This window comes from Paroedura picta, chromosome 6 (assembly GCF_049243985.1).
Source record: "Paroedura picta isolate Pp20150507F chromosome 6, Ppicta_v3.0, whole genome shotgun sequence".
NCBI lineage: Eukaryota > Metazoa > Chordata > Lepidosauria > Squamata > Gekkonidae > Paroedura > Paroedura picta.
The window spans coordinates 30,784,598-30,799,439 of NC_135374.1; the positions used below are offsets into that span (position 1 = coordinate 30,784,598).

Here is a 14,842-nt window from a genome sequence, read left to right on the forward strand (position 1 = left end):
GGCCAAGTTTTAGAACAACCAGGCTAAACCTTCACTGCTTTGATATATTATCCAAGAAAGCCAACTGAATTCTTGACATTTTTGGTAAATTTCAGGTCTCTGTGATCACTTACTGGTTATATTGCAGAATTCACACTGACTTACAGTGAAATTGCACTAAAATTGTTTTGTCCCCTTCAATGGTTTACAGAGAAACAAAGAGCCAATTGTCACTTTGGGGTTGGGAGGGGAATTTCCTCCATGCCATAGATTCTGAGGGTTTGGGGGTGGCATCATCTAGGCATGGAATTTGGGTCAGGTGGGGAGGTAGTTGTGATTTTCCTGCATTCTGCTGGGGGTTAGACTAGATGACCCTGCAGCTAGCTTTCAACTCTATAATTCTATGATTCTACAGGAAGACTTAAAATGGAAGGAGAACATCATATCTAGACTAGAAAATGTTCAAAATTTATTCAAAAACCTAAGGGAACTCCTGCTTTTCTGATGGGGCAGAAACTGGTCTACTCTCTTAGTGCCCGAGTATGTTTTGCAAGTCTAACATTGTAGGAAAACCATAGGTCAGCTAACTCAAACAAATTCAGACATTGGTCATTTAATACCAAGCTATCTAAGTATCCAGCATGGCATAGCCTATCAATAGACTTCTTGTTTTGAAACTACATCCATCCAGGTCTTGGTCGGCTGTTTGTAGGGTGCACATCCTGGAGGATTTACCACACTATAGATTTGATTGTTTGCTTTATGCTCAACCAAAGGCCAAATTCATTCATGAGATCTTACACAGTTCCAACCTCCATTCTGTCATGGAAAAGATATTATTTCATATCTGACTGTGTCAACAATGTTTCATATACTACCTCATTTTTCACTTTAGCTACAAGGAAAATAAGGGCTAATGCTGCCATTTTTAAGTTAGGCTCTTAACACTCTTTATTTGTACATGTTGTTTTATTGTTCTATGGTTCTAAATTTTACATCTTCTATGGTGTTATTCTACTTGTGTTTTATATATTCGTATTTTATTTTGTAAAGACCTATGGCTATATACAAACAAATTCTACTACTATTCTAGTGCTGGATCAGAATTTTGAGGTCGGATTGGCTAGCAACTCAAGAGGATTTTATGCCCCTTGAATTATCTGACACTGCTTGCTTACTTCAATTATATGGGAGTGTTCTTTTTCATCTCCCAGTTATTTCTCTCATACAAGAAAACAACTGAACCTCCAGCTATAAACATAGATTCTAAATGTTGTTAACTATTCAGAATAAAGCATATGGCTCTGTTATGGAACTAGGAAACTTTTGGAAATGTCTTATAACCAGAATTTATTAATTAGAAGTGCACTGATTACTTTAGTTATGTTAATATCTAAGTAACTCAGAAACGTCTCCACTCATTTCAATAATATATGCAATACTAATTTGTTCATTTTAGAGAGCTTTGCCTCTATTGCACATTTGAAATTTCACAATTTCTTTCTTTCTTTCTCTTTCTTTCTTTCTTTCTTTCTTTCTTTCTTTCTTTCTTTCTTTCTTTCTTTCTTTCTTTCTTTCTTTCTTTCTTTCTTTCTTTCTTTCTTTCTTTCTTTCTTTCTTTCTTTCTTTCTTTCTTTCTTTCTTTCTTTCTTTCTTTCTTTCTTTTTCAGCTTACAAACCATAATTTAAAACAGTACAGTTTACAAGCAATGCAGTAAAACCTCCAAATAACTACATCTACACTCGATACCTGCAGTTTATATTTCATTAAAAGCCCTGGCAAATTAAATGGCCTTGTAGCACCTCTGAAAAATATCTAAAGATGGCATCTCTTTCACTTTCTCAGGGAGACCATTCCACAGAATAGGAGTGACAATGGAGAGTGAGACAATGAAAAAGTTAACCAAATTTTAAATTGATCTAGTTTTGCTGAATTATCATATTCAAGGGAAAAAGCAGATTTACAAAGAAAGTAAATATAAATGGAGACGTCAGATTTTGAGTAGTTACATGCTTAAGATAGGCAAGAGGAAAATATTATCCAGATGTTAGAAGTGACAGACTTTTAACTATTCCAGACAATACCTGAACAAGAAATCTGTGCTTCCCTGAAACAGATGATCTTACAGTATGACTATACAGCCAGAAGCCAAACCAGTTTCAGGACCTGGAACAGCGCAGACCACAATTTAGGATATAGGAGTTGAAAACCAATGCAGGAAATGTTTTTAGGATTTTCTTTATTAAAAGCAGAAGGGTCATATCTAAAATCCAGCCAATTCCCACTTTGCTTTATGGAGTTCCAAGACTCCCTTGCTCCTTAAAATTGTGACCAAGCCAATCAGAGTACACAAATGTAGTGTACAAAGGAAATAGTTTACAAAGGACATATACTACTATATTTTCCTTTAAAAAGCCCCCAAGACTCATCTAAAGGGGGCCATTGCCGCTGTGGGGGAGGAACGCCGACAGAGGCCTGGCTGGTGGGAGAGAACTCCCAGCACCAGCATTCTCTGGGCAGGGTGTGTGTTGGTATGGCAACAGGGGGCGTGGCTGAGGTAGGTGTCAGTTAAACGGATGGCCTGACATTGCTCGGCCTCTCTTCACCATCAGGGCGCCCAAAGACGCAAAAGACTATTTTTTTCTCACTTGTGCCACCAAGTAGAGGCCCACCTTAAATCTACATAAATGTCTCTGCTATGTGCACAACCATTTTCTGGGGAAATTGCCTTCTATTCAGAGTCATTTTCCTTCCAAGTAAATATTGTGCCTTTTATTCAGACCAACTAAAACAACCGAACACAGTGTAGGTATAAAACAGGTGATACATAAAGGAGTCTTGTGTTTGTGTAAATGCTTAAAGGTGTCATTTACCATGTATTTACAATTAATATGCATGTTTTCAGGAGGAAATTCCAAAACAATATCTGCCCACATATTGTTCAAGATGTATGATGTATTTTACTGTGCCTTTTATCCTGGAACTAGGGGCAAAGCCCATTGTATCCAAGAATACAACGGGCGCTAGAGCTTGGCAGTGGGAAGAGGAAGGGGAGGAGTAGTCCAGTCTGTAAGGGCATGGGGTTGAATGTGTGTTGCGTGGGAGGTTGTGGTGGCATGGTGGCAAATGAGCCCATGGGTGTGGAGATATGGGTATCAAGAACCTGTAGTGTGGAATGTTCGTTGAGTGTGGGAGAGGACTGACCTTTGGGAATTTTGGCATAGTGGTTACAGATGAGCTTTCCAGAGCCATGTCCCCAGATATGTGAAGGGAAAATCAGACTGGAGACTCTTCTTAGGGGAAGATTACATGGCAACCAATTCCCCCCAGTTCTGCGTCATTTCCCTTCTTGTGTGAATTAGGCCACATTCACCGAAATGCCCCTCTGCCCTAATACACATGGGGTAGTCACAATACACAGGTGTCCACCCTGTTCCTTCTGTCTCCCATGTTTTCACTGTTGGTAAAATGTTATGTGCCCACATGCTTCTTTCATGGTTGCTCCTTTTTGTACCCTATTGCTTACTACCTAAAGGAGTCTCAAAACGGTTTACAAACACCTTTTCCATTTGTCTCTTCACAATAGTCAACCTGTGAGGTACGTGGGGTTGTGAGAGATCTGAGAGAACTGGGAATGGGCCGTAGTGACCCAGCAGGCCTCGGGTGTCTCAAAGCATTTTCCAATTCTCTCCCCATAGCAGACTCCCCATGAAAGAGGTAGGGGTAGCGAGCCTCACAGGGAAGCTAGCAACCCTAAGAGGAAGACTCTCTGTGCACAGCAGTCTTGACCTTAGTAAGGTTTTTTATACTGTTTTTTTATTTGCCAGGCCAAGGTTATTTGCCAGGCCAATAAGTAATTTCAGTTACTATGTGTCTTGTTCTCTATTTACAGTTTCAGGCTGTAAATATTTATTTAGATCTTCCTGCACTTTCCAGACTCACAGGACTGATGCTGGTCTGCCTGTCTGCGCCCCAGAATACAGTTGCTGGTAAGGGCTGGCCATAACCCATAGGCCAGGAGGCACCACTCCTTACCAACTTCAGGCAAAAATGGCTCATTTGAAGGCTGGACTCTGAGGCAATGTATGATTTTGAAGTCCCACCTCCAAACCTCCAGGAATATTTCCAACCCAGGGGTAGCTAACCTACAGGTGTGGCCTGGAGAGCTCCTGGAATTACAGCTCACCTGCAGAGTATAAAGACCAGCTCCCCAGGCAGAAAGGGCTACTTTGGACAGGGTTGTGATAGAGAAGAAACATTTAAGGCTTCCCACACAGGTTGTTGTTGAATTGAAAGACATGAGGCCTACTGCACAGGGTTGTTGTGCAGATGAAACAGGAGACAAAAGAGCCAGTTTCCTCTGCAGAATAACGCTGTGCAGTGGCCTCAAATCTGCAGAGAGTTGCAAAGAAGAAAGACACATGGCTTGGCTGTGTCTAACCTCCGGGCAGAGCAGTATTTTAAGTGAGAAGGGGCTATTCTGTGGCCTCCCTGTCAGGCAACTGTTTGGCAGAAGGGGAAAGTCCCCCCCCCTCAAAAGGAAGGCCCTCAGACTCCCCTGTGTTGCTCTTGGAAAGGCCTCCTCCCCTCAGTCAGGGGCTATTAGAGGCTCCTTCACAGCAGGCCTGAAGGGGGGGAGCACTCTGCAGCCTCCTGCCAGCTCTGTCAGGGTTCTGAGGCAATTTACAGTTGGATATGACAGTTAGGACAGCCTTGGGGCGAAAAGGGCTGGCGCAGCCTGTCTAAGCCTCTGTTCTCCTCCCCTTCGGCAGCCCTCCTGACTTCCTCTCCCTGCGGTGGTCAGGAGCAGACTGGCAGCCAGACTGGGCTGGGTGAATGGAATTTTGGTCTGTCCTGGTGAGAGGCCAATAGGAAGGCACTTTGCGCGCCTCCCCATTGGCTGCTTGGCCCTGGAAGGACACTCGGAGGGCCCAATTGGGCCCTCTGAGTTTTTATCCTGGACAGGGCCCGCCCTAACTCCTCCCCAGGTGGCCTTACCCTTTTATTTAATAGGAGCGGTTAAAGATACTGTAATACTTCAATCTTAGCAGCAGAAAGGCAAGGTCTAAAGACATTTAATGAATGAATGAACAAACATTTAATCAAATCGGGTTTCGACACAGAAGACAAGATCTATGCTGTATTGATTTTAAAATGTAGCTGCGCATTCAGTCAATTACACAGAGAGCTACTGAATAAGAAAATTCAGTGCATATCCAGATAGCATATTACAGTTAATCTTCACACTGCTGACTCAGGGAGTCAGGGTTTGTTCAGTTAATATAAATATCTGCATAGATCTCGGGATAAATGCAAGTGAAACAGAAATGAATACTGAATTTGCAAACAGCAGTTACAAATGATAGCAATGGCTATCAATATATCTAATCCCCAAATTGGTCACATCTGTGGATATTTAAACCCAGAAATGGGAGCAATGAAGATATATTTCTGGAAACCTGAAAAAGGCCCCAACTTTGAGAAAAAATATGAAATCTGAAAACAAGAAATAAAGCCACGGGGGATAGTGGTGGTAGAATAAACTCCTAATAATGGGAGCAGCACCTGTAGCTTTAAGAAACATATGCCCTCTGTGGCTATGCTATGCAACCACAACTGTATCATCAATGACAAGTCTTGATTTCTGCCGGTGAAAGGCAGGCCCTTTCTGAGGCTGGTTTGGCCTTTGAGAGATGACTCCTCAATAACAGGCTCACCTACACTCACTAGGTGACTTGATACTACACAAGTTTCATGACTCATCCAGGCCCAAAAACAGCCACAACACAAAAGAAATGTGGTGTAGTGATTAGAGTTTTGGACTGGGATCCGGGAGACCCAGGTTCATATCCCCATTCTGACATATTCTGACACTGAATGACCTTGAGCCACTCACACATTCTCTGCCTAATCTACCTGACTGTGTTTTTGCGAGGATGAAATGGATGAGAGGAGAATGATGTATGCAGCTTTGAGCCTCCATTGTGAGCACAAGGGTATAAAAGAATGAAATGAAATAAATGTGGCTGAAGATGAGGGGCAGATAAAAGGTAGGATGGCTGTCGGATGAGAAGGAGAGAAGAAGACAGGGAAAGGTGAGGATATCAGAGCTGCCAGGTAAAAGGAAAGATAAAATAATATTGGAAGGTAGCTTTAGGGATGAGATGTCCCCCCCCCCCAAGTACCACCATCACACAACTGGACCCTTGGCACTGGGAAGCATCAAGCAAGAATCAGTTCAGTTACTCAAACCAGCCATAGGTATTGTTTGATTGAGCTATTGTGCTTTAGTCTTTGCTCACACAATCACAGAAGCAAGGATTCTCTTCACCCCTGTGCTATAGCTATACAGGCCACCAGCAAAGCATACAATAGCCACAGTAATGGATAGAAAGCTAGCAGTGCCCATGAAGACTTGCCACTTTCATCTTGTCTGATCTCCTGCACCTTTCTTGGTTGTATGCACTACAGTTATAAAATAGACACAGCAATAACCAGCATTGTGGGTTCTGGTGGGGAAAGCTGCACAAGTTTCCTGGTTTCTGCCATGTAGTTGAAAGAAATGGTAGTCCTGTTTCTATGTATTATTAGCAGGAATCACTGTACAACTTACCTTGTTTGATCAAAGCTGTTCTTTATTCCCGTCCATTTCTCTTCTGATAGTCAATAGAGAAACCCACATAGATGCTCAACTCAACTGTCTCCCTCATGGAGTACACATCAGATCAAGGCCACTAGGTGACTCCACCACAGTATCCCATCAGATCTAGGAATCTTGGGCATGAGTAAAAAGGGGGGGGGGGGAGTTTCCATAACACAGAACCTGCCTAAATCTCCTTCCCTCCGTTATTCCTGGTGTGATAGGAAACAAAGTATTAATATTAATTTGATGTGAACTGAGGATGACTGATATCAAACTCTGCTATAGAATTAATTAAGAACTGACCAAAACCATATGCAGGAGTTGTGGCTGTATGAGATGAAAAGAACTGGGGAAAATGAAAGATCTTCTGAGCAATGATATGTCAGAGCACTTCCTGTATGAAGCCTTAGCGGTTCAGGTAAGTACATATGGCATCCCTGCCTTTTCTCTGTAAGGGAATGAATCTGGGATGGCTTGTATATTAAGCTTATATTTTCCACGGGTCTACAACCCCCCTGGGTCCTGGTTTATATGTGGCTCTTCTCATTCAGTAGTATTCATACATTGCTATGGACAGAGGAAGAGAAAAAGCACATGACTTGGATTCTTGGGATACTACAAAGGCTTCACTGTGATTCTGATCTTTGAGCTCTCCTGTGTCTTTCTGATTAGAGAGTTACCCTGTAGAATCACTATTACTGAAACTGTTTCTGCAGCTGTGAAAAATGCTGCAATGGCCTCCCTAGTGTTTTGTGGAACAAACCTTTCACATAAAAATGGAACTCTAAAGGAGCAGATCCAAATGTTTTCCTTGATTGCCGTGTGGTTTGAGAATCCTCAGAGAATCTGATTTCTCCCTCCCTCCAGGAGAGAATTCATGGAATTCATGGTTATCCAATGAGGATGCTTGGAATGTAAGTTGGTGTCCTCCTCCACTCCCACCTCAAGTGATGATGTATCAACTCCAGCCAATAATCTGCCATCTTACCCCCTGTTCTGTATTTTTTAAAATTTGCAGTAACAATTGCTCCCACATTCTGGGTACGCTCCAGAAAGTTGAAAGTAAAAAAAAAAAATGAGGACTCCACATGCCCCCCCTACTTCTCCTGTGTCTCTCTCCAGCATCTAAAATGGCAGCCAATGTGCTTTGTTTTCATGCATGCATGGTGACTGAGCACATGTCCACACAAGAAACCACCTTCCCTTGCTTAGGTGATTCTAGTGCTCTGGGAATTAAAGGATGGGGGAGGGGGTGCAATTTTTAAAAAAATATTTTTGATTAATATACGACATAAATGCATTATTGTACATGCTCAGACTGAAATAAGGAGAGCGGCATGACAGGAGGTGGGACCGCCCACTCTCCTGACAAAAATGCCAAACAAATGCTGCAGTTGGAGTCCTGACCAGTGATGAGGGGAAATCACAGGTACAGATTGCTAGGCACAAATTTGGGGTCTACATTTAGAATCTGAGGCAGTGAGAATGCAAATCAGAACTGTAGAACCAGTCTGACACAATTATGAAAAGGTAATCCTCAATTTCTTCCCATAGTGGGAAATGTTCATGGTGGTAGTGTTCTTTCACCCTACTGAGCCTTTTCTGGTGTAGGTTCTACTCCTCCTAGAATAGGAGGCTCTCTCCCTTGCAATACGTTTCTCTTTTGCTTGAAGAATGCTAATGAATGTTTACTTTCCAAAGAAGCATTATTTCTATAGCTTATCTAGAACCCTTCACATGTGAAGTCAATGCCATTCCTTCTGTCTACTGAATAGGTGCGTGAATTCATTAGAATGGTATTCCATCATTCCCTGTTTGGCTGTGATGGTTTTACTAGCAAAATAGTTGTGCCATCAGGAGATTCAAATCCCTGTCTGCATGGAGCACTGAGATGAATGATTACACTTCTTCCTGCCTGCTCATGCATTGTATGTGTGGAAAATATACATCATGGAGATATTTTGATTTCCACTGATGTATGTTGCTGTCATTTATGGACACTATCAGAGGGTGGTGGCATATTTGCAAAGGATGGCATGGAAGAAATCATTGTGAAGAAATTTATTTTTGTTTTTACAGCTGTTGCTCGCTAGTGAACATACTTAGGCTTTAAACACTGTTACCCCAGTGTCACTCCAAGCAGAATATGACTGTAGGAACATATATTGCCTAAGGCAATTTTGTATTGTCCATAATATTGGTATCCCCCCCCCCCGCATTTCTACAATGGTCTCTTATCAACCCAGTTTTGTATGTCTTCAAAGAAATAGAAATATGTCTGCTGTAAATTTGAAATGGATCCCATTAGCACATCCAACACAGATACAATAATTAAGTTCATGTTCTTTATTGGATAGTATTCCTCACCACTGATGTAGGAATATGTAATACACTCTATGTCCATTCCAGTGGAGTTTTTGAACTCTTCCTTATGCATTTTTGTTCTCACTATTGTAGAGAATGGTTGCATTTCTGCTTGTCTCCAAGAAAAATCAAGTATTCATTTTAAAAGAAAATTGTACAACCTGAATAGAATACACACCCTTGAATTCTGTTATATGTTCTTCACCAGAAACCCACCCCAAAAAACCCAGCCACTACAGAATTCAGTCCCTTCATTCTGTTCCTTTCTCATATGACACAATAATTCTCCCAAACACTGATCTCATCCACTGTCAATGTCACCGATGAGATCATGTCCTTGGATTAGAAGTCTGAGGCAATAATGACAATAAAATATAGCTTGAATACTACAGCAAAAGTGAAAGCTGACCTGCATTTACTCTTTTCAGGAGCAGTAGCCAACTATGCCTCGGAAATTAGCCAATCAGTGATACTGGCAGGCAGCCAACTGTATTTATTTATTTTTTTGGCAGGCTTCCATCATCAGTTCCTGAGCCAGCCTTTGCTCATCAAAATGATAGCCATCATTTTAAAGTAAGATTTAGACCTTTCTATGAAATTGAGGGAAATTCCTAGGAAAGTTCAATTCTATCACTCAAACTCCAAACCAGTGACCTTCCTGAGAAGGGTATTTTCTCTCCCTTTATGCAGTTAGGATAACTGAAGATATAAGGTGTCACCTTCATGTAATACAAGTCATTTGGGCCCATCTATTACACAATATTATCTTATGTGAGTGGTGGTGGCTCAAGCAGAGAAAAACCTTTCCTGACACTTGCTATATAAAATTATTTAGCTAGAGATTAAAGGAGATTTGGACCTTCTGGATGCAAAGAAACTGCTGTATCACTTAACCCTTGTGACACATATTCACCTGTTCAGTGCTTAGTACAATGGAGAAGTTCCTTCTCCTCTTCTCTTTATGGTTGTCATTCTCATAGTCACAGGGAACTGATGCTATTTAAATATTAGCTATTAATGATGGGAATATTGGGTGGTGGGAGTTGTTTTGTTTGTTGTAAGATTATAACAGTTCTACCAATTTAATTATCACTATGGACCTCTGTGGTAAGAGAGAGTCATCCTGTGGATGCAGAAAGGACCAAGGGCCCTAAGTTCTTAAAACACATCCAGCTTTCACCACCCATTGTTACTAACAAGGGAAACTTCAAACAATTTTGGGCTTCCACCTACAATGAAGAGGGCTCAGTCATGAAAATGGAAAACGAGGTACATTGCACAAGAGCACAGGAAACAGTGACAGCTGCCAACAACTGAAAGCAAGAATAGCTGGTGGTCTCAAACAATGTGATGGAAACAATCTTTATGGATTTGTGTGGAAGAGGGTTCTATTGTAGATAACTGACAATATGTACATGCCATATGTGGATAACTGACAATAGGGATCTATATTTCCAATCATGAAACCATGGCAGGTTTCTAGCTCCATCTCTTATTCAGTAACATTAAGCAAAGTAGTTGTGTGTTAGGAGAATTCTGTAGAGTAAGTGGCTTCTACAGAAGGACTAGAAGATCGTAAATGTGCTATAGAAGTGAAAATTGTATTCATTCGCTCTATTTACTCCACTTTTTATTCACGAAGGTCTAGGCAGGGGCTCATGGGAATTGTAGTCCACGGACATCTGGAGGACCACAGGTTAACTACCCTTGGTCTAGAGGACAGCATTATCCATAGAAGCAGATTTCGTGTGGGTTTTGGTCTTCTATGATGTGTACAGACCATATGAGTTTAGAGCCAATTAAAATGAGAAAATACTGTAATCAACTTTATTCAGCTTAATTCTGAACAAACTTTCCTGGTAAAGGTAAAGGTAAAGGTATCCCCTGTGCAAGCACCGAGTCATGTCTGACCCTTGGGGTGACGCCCTCTAGCGTTTTCATGGCAGACTCAATACGGGGTGGTTTGCCAGTGCCTTCCCCAGTCATTACCGTTTACCCCCCAGCAAGCTGGGTACTCATTTTACCGACCTCGGAAGGATGGAAGGCTGAGTCAACCTTGAGCCGGCTGCTGGGATTGAACTCCCAGCCTTATGGGCAAAGCTTTCAGACGGCTGCCTTACCACTCTGCGCCACAAGAGGCTCATAACTTTCCTGTTATTATACTACTAATAGTTAATGTTTTTAATCAGTCCTACCACTTTTTGTGCTGTTCCTCCCCTGGCATTACTAGGAGAAAATAAGGCAGCTCATTTCAGTCTGAATGTTCACTGAAAAAATTTAAAGTATATATGGAATGCAAGATGCAAGCAAGCTAATGTTAATCAGCTGAGTCAGCGATGGGAATGGGAGTCTGATGTTCTCAGACTGACATGTGCAATGCTCAAAGCATTTGCAATGCAAGAGATTGTTGAATAATACAGAGAGCTCAGTGGAGCTATGCAAAGCCTTCCTGAGACATTTAGTAATAGAGATGCCTCTTAGAACAGATATATTGCCTAAGTAAGACTCTGCAAGTTTCCTTTAAGTTTCACTCAAGGTGAAATAGACCATCCTCAGCCATTTTGGCCACCATGCAGCGAGTGACCTTTATTTACCATTATTTGGCCCATTCTAGTGAGCCTTTATATAGTCTTATATATGAGTAGGCACATCTAACAGCAGCTTTCCATAGGATTTTACAGTCATTACAGCAGAACATGCTTGGTTTTGGCCACTGCTACAATGAGAAATCAGTAGAAGGCCATGTAAGATTTGTCATAGTTGGGATACTACTGGCACCCAGCACCTCTTCATAGGCCATGTTCTACCATTGATATGTTCTGGCATATTTGCACTGAACTAAATGGGACTTTGTGGGAATAAATGACTATTGAAGCCAGTTTTGACATGTCTATCTATTGCAAAAGCCCTAGGCATCTTTTCTCCCTTGGCTTCTCTTGCACACACCAGGAAAAGCCTGTTCAAAATAAATAACTTTTGACAACTAGAATAATAGTGCTTATGTATTTATACATGATATATCATACAACCTATGTGTCCTTGCTTATTTAGCTCACCCCCACTATAAGTTCTTGATTACTAGCTTTAGGGTAAAGGAGACACTGCTTTCTCATGAGATTTACAGATCCATTTGGCAGAGACTGCAACTTGAAATCATTTCTGGCTCGTCTCCATTCAAGTCATTTGGAGTTAAGCCAAGAAAAAAAAATTACCCAAGGAGAATAGATAGATTTTTAGTTTGGCTGATCTTCCTTCTTGATCTTTTAGAGTTGGATTATTGCTTTATGACATGCATGATACTTTCCCCCACACCCAAATCTAAGTCACATAGATATTTATAAAAGAAAAGCTTACTAGCATATGCTAAACAGACTTAGTGACATCTATATTATAACTCTGTATTGATTTTATACTAATTTGACTGCGATAGCTACCTCCTTCCCATACTGAAAAAAAAATTGCTTTGAAGTAGAGAATGCTACCAGCTAGATATCTAGGGTGGGGTGGGGGATCACAGTCAATTTCAGCAGTGGAATCAACTGGCTAAGGATGTTGCGAGTTTCCTCTCACTGGTGGTCTTCAAACAGTGGCTGGACAGATACTTATCCTGGATGTTTTAGGCTGAACCTGCATTGAGCAGGGCTTGACTTAGATGGCCTATATGGCGCCTTCCAACTCTAAGATTCATTCTTTTCTAAAAATTCTTACAGCACCACAACCCCACACAGGCAACTGTTCTTTGGGTTCCCTGGGGAGAGTGAATAACTTCTGCCAGGCTTAGTGGTTGCTGCAGATACTTCCTATGAGTTCCCATGATGGTTTCAGGCTATTTATAATTATTTATTTCCTTTTTCCTGTTGCCACACACTAAACCCTTCCATCTGATCAAACCTTCTGGTAAACTTCTCATCAACCGCATGCCACCACTGCGCCACGATGTATGGTACAATATACTCTTTCCATAGCAGCAGTTTGTTTCTCTGCATTCTCATCAGCTACCAGCCAGTATTTTGGCACATTGCAGGTGGACAGGCTTTTAAATAAATTATCTGGATACCTATCAGCCTGGTCATTACATGCAAAATATGAAGAGAGGAGTTATATTAAGTTTTGAGTTGGTGTGGTTCAAAACAAACTTTGCTTTTTGAGTGAAATGGAATATAATACTTTCCTCATATCTTGATAAAAATCTGAAGTAGTGAAAAATATTGTGGTATGGAAAACATCTTTCCACACTACAACCAAACCAAGTTTGTTATCCCAAATGTCCCTCTGAGGAGAGAGGGGCCCATCCTTAAAACTATTCCTGCCTTAGTGCCATAAACAGTCCCTTGTAGAGTAATCATGATGAAAATCTCCATTTCCCAGAATCCCCCTCACCACTCTAGTTCTTGTACAAGGTCAGCTTCCCTCCCTTGTGGCTAGCATACCTGTCTTCTCTTCAGTTTGGCTACTCTCTGCCGTGTCTGTTTGGGGTTGCGCTGTTGCCTTGGCAGTAGCATCTTCTGCAGCAGTGGGGCTAACGGCAGTGGTGACAGTGGCAGGCACATCGGCTTGTTTAGGTTCCTCCTTGACTGGGGTTTCCTCGGCCTTCAAAGATGGTGAGTTATCAGTGGAAGCTTTAGTGGCACTTTCTGTTTCAACGGCCGCAGGGGAGGGTTTTTCCTCTGACGGGGCAGCGGGAGTTGTAGCCTTTGGGGCAGGTTGTTCTGAACCAGTGTTAGCTGTGGCCTCCCCCTGCTTCTCCTCTGCTGGAGGGCCTCCCTCTTTGTTGCCTTCTGCAGGCTTGGCATTCTCAGATGGAGCCACGTCTGTAATAGCAGCTTTGCCATCAGCCAGACCATTAGCGAGAACTTCCTCCTTCTTCTCACCAGCTTCAGCATCATTAGTTTGGGCATCTCCCTTCTTCTCCCCCTTAAGCTTTTTCCTTGTTATGTGTCCACGGAAGCTAGCCTGAATTTTGGTGGCTGCCTTGTGAGCTTTATCTTCTGGTTTGATGCCATCTTGTTCGATCTTTTGGTCAATGTCATCGTTTTTTTCAACCTGTTAAGAAAAACAACAGGGGAGAAAAATCAGAACACTTTCACTGTCTCCTAGGAACTTCAGGCTTGCATTGCCTTCTTCCATACATTATCAAGCAAAGACTAACAGAAACCATAGCAGAGGCATGAATTAAATGCTGCAGGGTTCAAACAGGGAAACCAATATCGATTAAAAAAAGCTGTGCATGGGGTGCATCACGTATCTTTAGCAAGCATAAACCATGGCATGCAGCATGCAGCTGCTACACACATAAGCAGTAGCGTTGCCAAGTCCTAACTACCATAATGAAATGGGAAGGGTGGGTCCCAGTGAAGAATCAAATATAGAGAAATATAGATGCATTCTCTTCACCCTGATTCAGGTGCGTCTGGAGCGCCACAAGCTACGTTTAGCTATTGTTAGTATGAGGTCCATTAAAAAAACATTTCATCATTTTCCTTGTTTCATATTTTACAGAGCTGAAAACTTTGCCAGTAAAAGATTGTGACACAATTCAGTGTTTTAAAATGACAGGACCCAGGCTGTTGTACTTTGGTCACACTTGGCAGAGGACAAGAATCACTGGAAAAGACAGTAATGCTTGGAAAAGTTGAAGGCAGCAGGAGAAGAGGAAGACTCAACATGAGATGGATTGACTCAATAAAAAAGCTACAGCTCTCATTTTGCAAGACCTGAGCAAGGCTGCTAACAATAGGACATACTGGAGATAAGAAGAAGAGATGGGGAATTTTTGTATTCTGCTTTGCATTACCCAGAGGAATCTCAAAGTAGCTTACTTCCTTTCCCCACAACAGACACCCTGTGGCCGATTT

General features: G+C 41.8%; 1 protein-coding gene across 1 annotated transcript in view; it reads right to left on the reverse strand.

The window, feature by feature from the left end:
• The window catches only part of GAP43 (growth associated protein 43), an 80,363-nt gene that overhangs the window by 30,890 nt on the left and 34,631 nt on the right, over nt 1–14,842 (reverse strand). Inside the window, exon 2 of the mRNA XM_077341932.1 lies at nt 13,418–14,030. Coding sequence (XP_077198047.1) covers nt 13,418–14,030 — 613 coding nt within the window. The remainder of the gene's footprint in view (nt 1–13,417; nt 14,031–14,842) is intronic.